Source organism: Micropterus dolomieu, linkage group LG08, assembly GCF_021292245.1.
Source record: "Micropterus dolomieu isolate WLL.071019.BEF.003 ecotype Adirondacks linkage group LG08, ASM2129224v1, whole genome shotgun sequence".
Taxonomy (NCBI): domain Eukaryota; kingdom Metazoa; phylum Chordata; class Actinopteri; order Centrarchiformes; family Centrarchidae; genus Micropterus; species Micropterus dolomieu.
Window position 1 is genome coordinate 26,292,504 of NC_060157.1, and position 11,610 is coordinate 26,304,113.

An 11,610-nucleotide genomic window follows, 5' to 3' on the forward strand; every position below is an offset into this window, starting at 1 on the left:
TGGAAGAAGAGGAGGAGGCGCAACATCGATAGCATGGGAGTGAGGGGAGTATGACCCAGTTACACATAATGCCTCAAGGGTGGCAGCGGGAAAAGACAATCATGCAAACTCACATGCCGACACACACTCGGTCGTATTCTGCCAAGGTGTAGGCAAGTTTTACAGGAAGGACACGGCCAAATATAACAAGCCGGGACATGCTGAGGTTAGTCAGTGACAGACAGAGCCAGGCACGAGTCTGAGGCTTTCACACATGTCGAGCACGAGGCCAAGCAGTGACAGAAAGATCTGAGGCCACACACCATCAGACTGGGTTTTTGCTTTACCGTGACCTACATACAACACGTTAGAGGAATTATGGGTTTGTTGCAGACGCACTCTCGTGACCGACGAGCAGACGACCAGTCCTGTCTCCCTCTGTTTCTCTGCTCTGAGGTTTCCCCCTCAGCTGAGTAAGCTGTAGCACTGTTATGTATGCTGTGTATATGAAAAGATGAAAGGGAAACTTGAGAGAGAAAAAACACAGCGGAATCACAAGAAGCAAGTCACCCTCAGAATCCCTTTCCTGCAGGGTAAACTGAATTGAATTCATTAAGACGATGTGACGAAGCGTTCATCTCGACTAATGGAGATGACAAAGCACTCTCCCTGACACTTGTCTCCCATCAGTACCAAGAGGCATCAGTGTCACTGTCAGCATGCGGTGGGCTGAATCTGTCTTTTGTCAGGGTGTCAGATGGGAAACATGTTTGAGTAGGCCGCTGAGAGATCTGCCGTTAGGGCTGTTCTAAGGAGGCTTATTGCTGTATGTGTGTCGTTTGGTTAATGTGCCAGATTGACTGCAAGCTGACACTCAGAGGGCCGATTCTCTCCTTTCAATCCTCATTTCTGCGGCTTTATTGTTATCAAAAGGGACAATGGGTGAGCACTGAACAAAAGGGGAAGAGGAGAGATGACGGATGGCAAACGTTTCCTCAAGAGAGATGAAGAAACATCTCCAATTCTAATGGGACAGGAGAGGGCGGCTGGGGGGCGAAGTGGGGTGAAACCCTGCAGGCGTTAAAGGACAAAGCGTGCGTGGATGAGGAGGGGAGAAGGGGGTAGATTTTGGGTTATTTGCACCGTCATGGCCCTCACCTAATTTCCATAAATGAATCAGGGACGCGTGCCCTACTGTGTTTGTGTTTTACTGGCAGATGCTGTCTTGTTTGACAAAAGCAATGTGTTCGCTACATGTCAGCGAGTGAGTAGCTTCAGCACAATTATTTAAATGCATTTTTTCATTTATTTATTTCAATCATTGAATCATCTGTGAGCTTGCGTTGGATGTACTTCTGGAAAATCTGCTGCACACCAATCACGTTTGTGTTTCTTTGCTTCAGATGCTTTTTCAGAAATGAAAACTGAAACCCAGCTGGTTGGCTCCTTCATGATATTTACAGACAAACGGCTCTCACATGAAGTTGGAGCGCTCCCTGACGCATCTGTGTTAGCCATTAAATCAGAAAAACAGGACAGGCAACGAGGTTCAAGGAAACATTTCAAGTATTTTTGAGTATCATTAGTTCATGGATTGTCAAACAATAACATCTTAAGCCTCAACTGTCCAGCAAGAAGTTATTTATTTTAAAACATAATTGAAGCAATTACATATATTTCCACTCTGAAACCGCTGTGCAAATGGTTAAAGCCTACTTCAAATATCAGATATACTGTAGGACTGAAAGACCCATTTGATCTTTTAGGCAACATACTCAAAAAGTTTGTCCAGTTATAAATTCTGTGGTAGTTAAGCAGTGCGGAAACACACAAACTAAATGCAGGTAATTACTCTGCATGCTTGGAAATTGGTAAGAGGCTGAAAAGAATGTGCAAATGTTCCACCCCAGTGAAATATGACCTGGCCCAGTTCCAGCAAGATAAACGGTTGGCTTCGTTTACATTTCAACTGACAAATCCATTTCTGTTTGGTTTTCTGAAACACTTCCTTTTTCAAAAACTGCATGAAAGATTTTCTGTCTGCTACTGCCTAAAAACTTTGTATGGTGCTGCCATCTAGTGGTCATATATGATGCTTCCAATTAAAGCCATGGATTGATGGTAAAGGGTCAGTCCATAGTTTCAAGTTTACCCCTAGCAGTATGTAGCTATGCTGACAGTTTTCTTTTATGTGTCCACGTTTTTTTAGATTCTGCAAATGTCCATCTCCAGCCCAACACAATAGATGTGAATGGAATTTATTTTTGCGGTATTGAAATAGCATTTTTATAAAAAAAGTGATACATTGTACCTGTAACTCAGGATAATTCACAAACTATCAACAGTTTTCAGGAAGCAGAGTCTGAATCAAGTTTATTGCCAAGTAACTTTTCACAGACATGGAATTTGCCTAAGTTGGTGCAATAAACATAGTAAGAGAAAATAAGAAAACAAAAAGCTAGTATTGCAAAAGTTAAGAAAGTTAAAAATAAATAAAATAAAAAAGTTTATAATGAAAAGTACTGTACAGACCAATACCACATTGTAAAATTACATTCAAAATCAGCACCCCTTCTTCTCTGATGCTTGTATTATTTTGGTTATAAAATAAGAATAAACAATAGTTCCTAAAATAAGAATAAATGACCGTTCCTAAATAAGAGGTCAGTTCCACCCCATCTCTCACAGTGGCTGGAGAGGCCTGTTATTTTGCTTGTCAAAATTAATACATGAATCACATATATTACCCAAAAAAGAAACAATGATCATAGAAGCTATTACATGGACGTAGTCCATAGAAAAAGCAGAAAATAATAACTTCCCCAAAAGGTATTAAATGACGAAAGCATTGCTGTGTAAAATCTGACTCTGCAGTGCAACTAATAACTAGCTGTAAGATAAATGAAGTGGTGGAATATGCGCCTCTGAGATGAGTTGAAACATACAGTTGCATAGTTCAATAAATGTGCTTCAGTTACGTTTCACCACTGCAGTTTAAGAAACACTACAGCACAACTGTAAGACAAGCACTATCTGCTCAGATAAAGCATAAAGAATTTCAAACGGGATAATAATTTATGAGCACTAGCCAGTTCCTGCCAAATTACATTGTCACTCTGAATGGACTTTGGCCTGTGTTGGTGCAGGAAAGCAAGGTGAATATGCAGACTGTGAACCCAGGCAGGGTTAGTGAGCTATAACACGTATTCTTAGGGTTATATAACACAACATCAGTGTTGAACAATCACACAAAAGTTCCTGACTGACAACATGATACCAGACGGCTGCTGTGGTCTGCTACTTTACATTCCCCTCTCGTATCCAATAATACACGCTTAATACTGAGAACACGTTTTAGGCAGAAAATGTAACTGTAAGACCGTGGGTTGGTCTTTTAAACTCACAAAGACAATATAATAAAGAGTCAAAGAACATTTCTTTGAGTTTGTAGAGTTTAGTCATGACCGCAGAGTTGCCGATTTAAGTAATAGTTTATATATAATTAATATAAAAAGTTTAATACTATCTAAGCTGTGTTTAGAATGTTTAGGGAAGCTCACACAGCCAAGCAGTCTGGGGTTACTATGAACCAGTCTGTCCTTATTTGACCCCTGTGACTCTCCTTCCCTTCTCCTCCTGTGCTGATTGTTGGCTGCCTTGAGCACCATGTACCACCCAGAGGCACCCTGCCCCTGGGCTCACCGCCAGCAAGAACAATTGGTTGACGCCAACCTGCACTTGTGGAGGCGTTAGTGTGAAATGTCACAACTTATCTGTGTCTGTCTTTGTTTACTTTCTTAGCTGCACAAAGCTCTGTCTACACATACGCACTCTCTCCCATTTCCTGCCTGCTGTAAAATATAGCCCTCTATGTGTCCTCATGTAACCTCACTTAAAGCAAACCCATCGTGTCCCTGCACTACTGCACTAGAGCTGTGATGCGATCGTGGAGGAGAGCGACTGAATGAGAGGGAAAGAAGAGAAAGTTTTTCTGTGCTGTCTCAGTGATCTGGAGCTGAACTCAACCCACCAGCTCTTTCTGACTTGACCAGACCTATCACATGCTTTGTTGGATTGTTTACTTGCAATGGTCTGGTCTCTCTCTCCCAAGCTCCCTCCCTCTCCCTCTCTCTCTTCTTCCCATCCACTCTCTCTTACCCGCCCACCAGTTGATTCCTGCGTAGTGTTATGTGGTGATAAGAGCAGGGAAGAAAGGAAGGCCTAAGCAGCCCTTTTCTTTTTCGATCTGGTCTTTTGCTGTTGCATCTTCTAATCGGGCAGTTTCACTCTCTTACAACTACCGTGAGTATCTGCCTTTGCTGCATCAATTAAACAGACTATAATGGTGTTTGGCAAGGAGTGTTTGAGGGGATGACGGCGGGATAGACTCCCCCCCCTCCCTTCCCTCAACCTCACACAGCTAGGGAGCGTGGCGGACGTGCAGAAAAGATAGTAAACCATGACACAGTTTGAACTGAGAGATTTCTAGAACTGCATAAATGTGCAGCAGCTGTGTTGGTACAGGAAGCAAAAAATGTTCTAGAGACAGAATGAAGCATGTCGCTGCTTCTATATTCATACCAAAATAAAAACATTATCTAGTGCTTAAAAAGATTGCTCCATATAATTGCGTGCCATTTGGGACCATGCAGGGACTGCTGTTTCTTTACAATGTTTGAAAAAGTATGCAACATAAATGCTGAATGATTTTTCGTTTTTGAAGGCAAACATTGCTTCTTCCACGCAATAAAAAAAATGACAGAGCAAAGAGTGTGGCTTAAAAAAAGTCACGTATTTTACTTTAAATATGTGTCGGTGAAACCTGTTAAACTTCTCTGTTTAGTTCTTTCCCTCTCAGAAGGTCACACTGTACTCTTAAATTGACTAACTGCCAATTTCCGCCATTTTCATTGGCTGTGTATGAGTGTGTGTGTGTTTGTAGAATGCGCCACAGAATGACATGTTGAAAGGACAAACACATAAGAAATATGAGAGAAACTCGATAATTTAAACATTATTCCTCATTTCTTAGTAACTTGAAATCACAGACTGGGAACATGAACAGCTCTCTCCAAAATCAATGTGAGGTTAAAGTTCTGTATGCTCTGTTATTATGGTCTCATCTGATCTCACTGACACTCAAATTCACATGGTACTTTCGCATATAAGGCACAATTTTGCTTTAACATCTAAAAGTGCTTAATTTGACAGTAATGCCTCTATCATCAGACAGATCATCTGTCTGCAACCCTGCAAAAATCACCGTGTAGCTATCACTGTGACCTAAAGCCACCCCCTTTTCCTTGGTGCATCAATAACAGAGCTGCATTATATTGTGTATAATTTATTTTGGCAGGTCACAAATTTGAATTATATTATAGTTGCTGCTTTTTCATGTTATGTACACTGTAGTGTGTTTAAAAGTAAAAGCTAATTAGGTGGCCAGACTGGCAAAGAAGGGATTTGGCACTCACCCAGGCCACCTTTATAAAGCTTTTAATAAGATCTTCCGATTCACAGTTGTGAACAACAACACACAGAGAGATAAGTACGTCCACAACGTGCAGATTTATGTGTGAACAATAGTTAAAAAATAACCTAAATATCATATTTGTGCCTTAATGAAATGTTGGTTGTAGTTTCTGTTCTTATACAAGTCGTAAATACAACTTGTTGTTCATTCCACTGCTTTTGTCCTGTTTATACAGTGGGGAGAACAAGTATTTGATACACTGCTGATTTTGCAGGTTTTCCTACTTACAAAGCATGTAGAGGTCTATCATAGGTACACTTCAACTGTGAGAGACGGAATCTAAAACAAATCCAGAAAGTCAACGTATGATATTTAAATAATTAATTAGCATTTTATTGCATGACAGAAGTATTTGATACATCAGAAAAGCGGAACTTAATATTTATATTCTCCAGATCCTTCAGGTTTCGGGGCTGTCGCTGGGCAATACGGACTTTCAGCTCCCTCCAAAGGTTTTCTATTGGGTCCAGGTCTGGAGACTGGCTAGGCCACTCCATGACCTTGAGATGCATCTTATGTCTCGCGAGACATGGTCCCATCCATCCTCCCCTCAATAGGGTCGTCGTCCTGCTTGGAAGACCCAGCCACGACCCATCTTCAATGCTCTTACTGAGGGAAGGAGGTTGTTGGCCAAGATCTCGCGAGACATGGTCCCATCCATCCTCCCCTCAATAGGGTGCAGTCGTCCTGTCCCCTTTGCAGAAAAGCATCCCCAAAGAATGATGTTTCCACCTCCAGGCTTCACGGTTAGGATGGTGTTCTTTGGGTTGTACTCATCCTTCTTCTTCCTCCAAACACGGCGAGTGGAGTTTAGACCATAAAGCTCTATTGTTGTCTCATCAGACCACATGACCTTCTCCCATTCCTCCTCTGGATCATCCAGATGGTCATTGGCAAACTTCAGACGGGCCTGGATATGCGCTGGCTTGAGCAGGGGGACCTTGCGTGCGCTGCAGGATTTTAATCTATGAGTGTGTTACTAATGGTTTTCTTTGAGACTGTGGTCCCAGCTCTCTTCAGGTCATTGACCAGGTCCTGCCGTGTGGTTCTGGGCTGATCCCTGACCTTCACCATGATCATTGATGCCCCACAAGGTGAGATCTTGCATGGAGCCCCATACAGAGGGAGACTGACCGTCATCTTGAACTTCTTCCATTTTCTAATAATTGCACCAAAAAGTTGTTGCCTTCTCACCAAGCTGCTTGCCTATTGTCCTGCAGCCCACCCCAGCCTTGTGCAGGTCTACAGTTTTATCCCTGATGTCCTTACACAGCTCTCTGCTCTTGGCCATTGTGGAGAGGTTGGAGTCTGTTTGAGTGTGTGGACAGGTGTCTTTTATACAGGTAACAAGTTCAAACAGGTGCAGTTAATACAGGTAATGAGTGGAGAACAGGAGGGCTTCTTAAAGAAGAATTAACAGGTCTGTGAGAGCCGGAATTCTTACTGGTTGGTAGGTGATCAAATACTTATGTCATGCAATAAAATGCAAATAAATTATTTAAAAATCATACAATGTGATTTTCTGGGTTTTTGTTTTAGATTCCGCCTCTCACAGTTAACGTGTACCTATGATAAAAATTACAGACCTCTACATGCTTTGTAAGTAGGAAAACCTGCAAAATCAGCAGTGTATCAAATACTTGTTCTCCCCACTGTAATACAATTTTCTTTGTAACTAAATAATACTGTATGTTTTTATTGTCCAAAGTTAGCTGTTGTACATCTAAACAAAACTATTAGTCAGAGACCAAGGGCGTCACTTTGTGTTGAAAAGTCTTGGGGACATAAAGGCTCAGATTAGGGGCGTGATGATAAGAGTGTGTCATGAGACTTTTTAACAGCATTTTGAAGATTGAAATATATGAGTGGGGGGTCTAGGGTCCCTCCCCCAGACGATTTTGAGCATTAAACACTTAATTTCCTGCTATCTGGAGAGATTTTCAACTACAATTTATGGTGGAAATGTCTTTTTTTATTTAAAGAGAATCAAAATCTTCAGCTGGCAGGTGACAATACATAAATATAAAAATATATAACAGATTCTAATGCAGTAATGAGCTGCTTGTTCTTTTTATGAGCTTAAGTTATTTTTGTTTTGACAATTCCCATTTGTTTCTTCTATATTTAAAGCGCATTGCATGTTTTCTTATTGTGCAAATAAACCTTTTTTAAAGCATTTTCATTTGTTAGTTTACATTACTTGGTGCAAGCTATTTTATGAGAACATTTTTAACAAATGATTTTAAAGAGTGATGGGGACAGCGTCCACAGTGTAAATGACACCTATGTCAGAGCTGGTGAAAAAGTGTAAAATAGCCTACTTTGAACATATGTTTATTATTAAATAATGTGTTTTATTTATAAAAACAAAAGCTCCTTAAATTGTTCATATTAAATGACAGTTTACAAAGTGGGGTTCATATCATGCCAGAATGTACAAGCTCCAATTTTACTTTTTAAAAGCATTTCCAACTGCACCTGAAGGCAGCATTAGTGCCAGCTGCACTGGTTGCAGAAGCTGATTAATTAGCCAAAAAAGGGTCATCCCTCTTCTATCACTCCAAAAAAAGGCTATTGAAGCATCTGACTGTGCGCTGCCCTGGTTGTTTCAAGCCAATTTCTGCGTTTATTGTTGCATTAAATCGTGTTTGTTAAACTCAGACGGTAACTACTGATAATTGGCCATATCAGTTTGGAAGCTTTTTACCTGCAGGTATTTTAAAGCAATGCCCGTCCTGTTAAAAGTATGTAATTACCTGTACATGTCTGTCACTGCCGACCTGTTTTCAGATGCTCCACCTGACTGCAGGCCGCGTGGGAAGCCTCATGGCCCGGCGCGCGACACTGGCCTTGACCACCAGCAGCGCGAGGATGGCGAGCCACGGTCACGGTACCATGAATGTGTTTTTTTTCCCCCCCCACATCTTTCTGCCTCAGAAGTAGACCCGTGTAAGCTCCTCGCTTAGGAAAGTCAGTGTGGATAAAGTGAAGGAAGGAGGGGTCGGAGTGTTTTTCAAATGTCTCCCTCCATAAGGTACCGGCTCGAAGTTGACTAATGGCTGCTTCACAGGTGTTGTACAGGTTTGTGTATCGGCCCCTTTTTAACAGTCTTTATTAATCCACCAGTGTCACAAATTGCTGCAACACCTGTAGGCTATATGTATCCAAAAAGCTTACCTGCAGAGTGTTAATGTGGATGTTTGCTGGTATAAAGCTGGAGAACGCAGCACAGATTGACGTGGTAGGTGTTACAATTGTATGAACCTTTTTTTTATGTTCAGAAGGTCTGTGTACCAGAACAGGAGGCCTCTGTCTGAAGTGGCCTAAAACCAGCAGAGGGCGCTGTTGTGCTAGACATCCATTATAGACTGATGGTCCTTAGGACTTTTGTTTGATCATAGGTAGGACTCACCAGAGAAAATGTTACTGTTTTCTAAGCCAGCGTTATAAAAATGTCTCTTGACTGAACATTGTTGCAGCAGTGATCCAAAGGTGACCCGTCCTGTGTCTGTCCATCCAGAGGTGGCAGAGTCAGTGGACATGTCTCAGCCAATGTACTGGGACCGCCGGGACACCCCTCTGCCTGACAAACGCTACAAAGATGTGCTGACTGGTGCCGAAGAGAGCCTGAAACAGAAGGAGAAAGGACCCTGGAGCCAGCTGACCAAAGAGGAGAAGATTGCCTGTAGGGGCTTCTTTACTCACAGGCTGAGGCGGCTCGCACTACAGCCAAACCCACACGTCACTACACGTTTAACATCACATGAATATAATACACTCAGTCCACACTTCCTTTAAAAGAACAGGGTAACCACTGGTGCAAAGTACCAAGTACATTAGTAACTTGCAGAACATAATGAATTGTTATACAGTAAATGAAGTAGCTAGAATACTACATGTTACACATTATTGCTTCAGTAACAATCAAATATTGGAGGGTACTTTCACTTTTTATACAAAAAGTACATTTGGCTGATAGTACTTTTGTCTCGCATTGACAAAAACTATAATGCAGTGTGTAATCTAATAATAAACTTTTGTGATCACGTTTTGTAGAATGAACTAAAGAAGGGGAGCAATAATGCGCCCATTGTTTGAACCTTTCAAAGCAAATTTACAAAGAGTTATTTGTCATTTTGTCTTCATTTGATAATGATGGTAGAGATTCAGACAGGGGACCTGTAGAGAAATGGTATGACATGAAACAAAGGTCCCTGGCCAGCCGAGGACATTGTGAGGACTATTCCAATTTTGTCACTACCTCTGGTTTCACTCAGTATGTGTGAAGTAATCGTGCTTGCCTATCAACCACTGTGACACAATACAATATGAGAAACGAGAAATATGATATTGCTTTAATGACACACTTCCCCAATTTCTCTTTACCACTGTCTCGCCCATCTCTCCTGTCCTTCACTTCTCCTCTCCCACCCTGCAGTGTACCGGCTGACGTTCTGTCAGACCTTCCCAGAGATGAAGCAGCAGACAGGAGAGTGGAAGACTGTCCTCGGGGGTATCTTCATCTTTCTGGGCTTCACTGGCCTGGTGGTCTGGTGGCAGACAGTCTACGGTAAATCTGCCCTTAGATTCTTTTCTCTTTCAAATTTGACAATGCAAGTGGCTAAGAACAGGAAACCTGACGTCGCACACCTGGTGCCACTGTCTCTTCACTGTCACAGAGCCTTTTCACAGCAGACGTTTTGACTTGTCAAAGCAGAAAAGGCCCAGCTGTAACTAACAGCATTAGCGGTGGCTCTGTTCCTTTTAAGTATCCCAGTAAGCCGCACCAGTTAACCAGCCTGCACCACACCAGACCCTGGAACTGACTCATCTAAATAGACTTAAGCCTTTTTAATGATGATGAGTTACAGCAGTGTTAAACAGGTCAAAATGTCCACCAAATACCAGAATAAAAGGCAAATCGTTCATCAGCATTTTCTTTATATATTCACTGCACTAGAGTTCACTGAAGTGCTACTTGCTGTCTGTCTCTCGTCCTTGTTTGCTCTAGTCTACCCTGAGCGCCCCAGGACCTTTGACGATGACTGGCAGGCCAAACAGCTAAAGAGGATGTTAGACATGAGGGTGAACCCCGTCCATGGCTTCGCAGCCAAGTGGGATTATGAGAAGGGCCAGTGGAAGTGAAGACCCCACTGGACTGTGGCAGAGGTGGGGGCAGAGTCCGGACCTTTTCCACTCTCTGAAACTGCTGTTGAAGTCAGTCTCAATTTGAATGTCGCATTATAACTTTCATAACCACTGAAAAAATGGAGCTTATCCACTGTCAACATCTCTGGGATCATTTTACTCTGTGCCACCTCTGGCTGTCAGTCAGTAGCCTTGTGTCATGGTGATGACCATGTCCGTGCTGATGTAACCATATTATTATAATATTAATAAAAGTTGCTTATGTCTCAGTCCGACTCTTTTATTGTCTGGATTAAGCTCTGCTGAACTGCTACTCTGTATGCTTCTTTGTGAATGAAGCCAGTGAGGCTGTGCATTGAGTAAACCTCACCTTAAGAGACGCATTGGCGACCGACGCTAGTGGGTTTTTGCTTCCTCGTCAGCATCGCTGGTTTGTCAGGACCGTGCAGCCGATTACATTTGGTGCCATGTTCATATTTGTTCAAATGCAAAACAATGCACAAAAAGTACATTAATGCCTTTTTTGTACTGCAGTTAGGTACAATTCTGAGGTACTCTTCTTGGGTATTTCCATTTCATTCTACTTTATACTTCTCCTTGACTACAGGGAAATATTGTGCTTTTACTCCACTACATATATTTGATTGTTATTTGCAGGTTGACTACAGCTGCCTCTCAAGTGGGTATGGAATATTTGAAACTGTTTTCAATGCAACATGTTTATTTAAGTATTATTGAATCAGGTTTCATTTTTCACAATTGTGCTACACACGTCGGCCTCACTGTTCATGTTTGAATATAAACTTTTTTTGTTAAAACAAGTTAAGCTGAAATATGTTAACTGTATTTTTTTTTTTTTTTTTTTTTGAATGTGTGTGTGTGTGTATATGTATGGATGTTCGCTTGCTTGCTCGCTCACTCACTCAACTATAGAAAGACAGAGCTTTTAT

At 41.8% G+C, this 11,610-nt stretch overlaps 1 protein-coding gene across 4 annotated transcripts; it reads left to right on the top strand.

Moving 5' to 3' along the window:
- Positions 1–4,124: 4,124 nt before the first annotated feature.
- On the top strand, positions 4,125–10,929 carry LOC123975111. Of its 4 annotated transcripts, none has more exons than XM_046056289.1 (5): positions 4,125–4,281; positions 8,303–8,402; positions 9,033–9,197; positions 9,951–10,082; positions 10,524–10,929. In XM_046056289.1, the coding sequence occupies exons 2-5, from the start codon at positions 8,303–8,305 to the stop codon at positions 10,655–10,657; spliced, it is 531 nt and encodes a 176-aa protein (XP_045912245.1). In that variant the 5' UTR covers positions 4,125–4,281; the 3' UTR covers positions 10,658–10,929. The 4 variants fall into 4 exon arrangements, with proteins under 4 accessions (XP_045912245.1, XP_045912246.1, XP_045912247.1 ...); XM_046056290.1 differs by lacking the exon at positions 4,125–4,281 and adding an exon at positions 8,020–8,176; XM_046056291.1 differs by lacking the exons at positions 4,125–4,281; positions 8,303–8,402 and adding an exon at positions 8,428–8,593 and having other exon boundaries at positions 8,992–9,197.
- Positions 10,930–11,610: the final 681 nt, after the last annotated feature.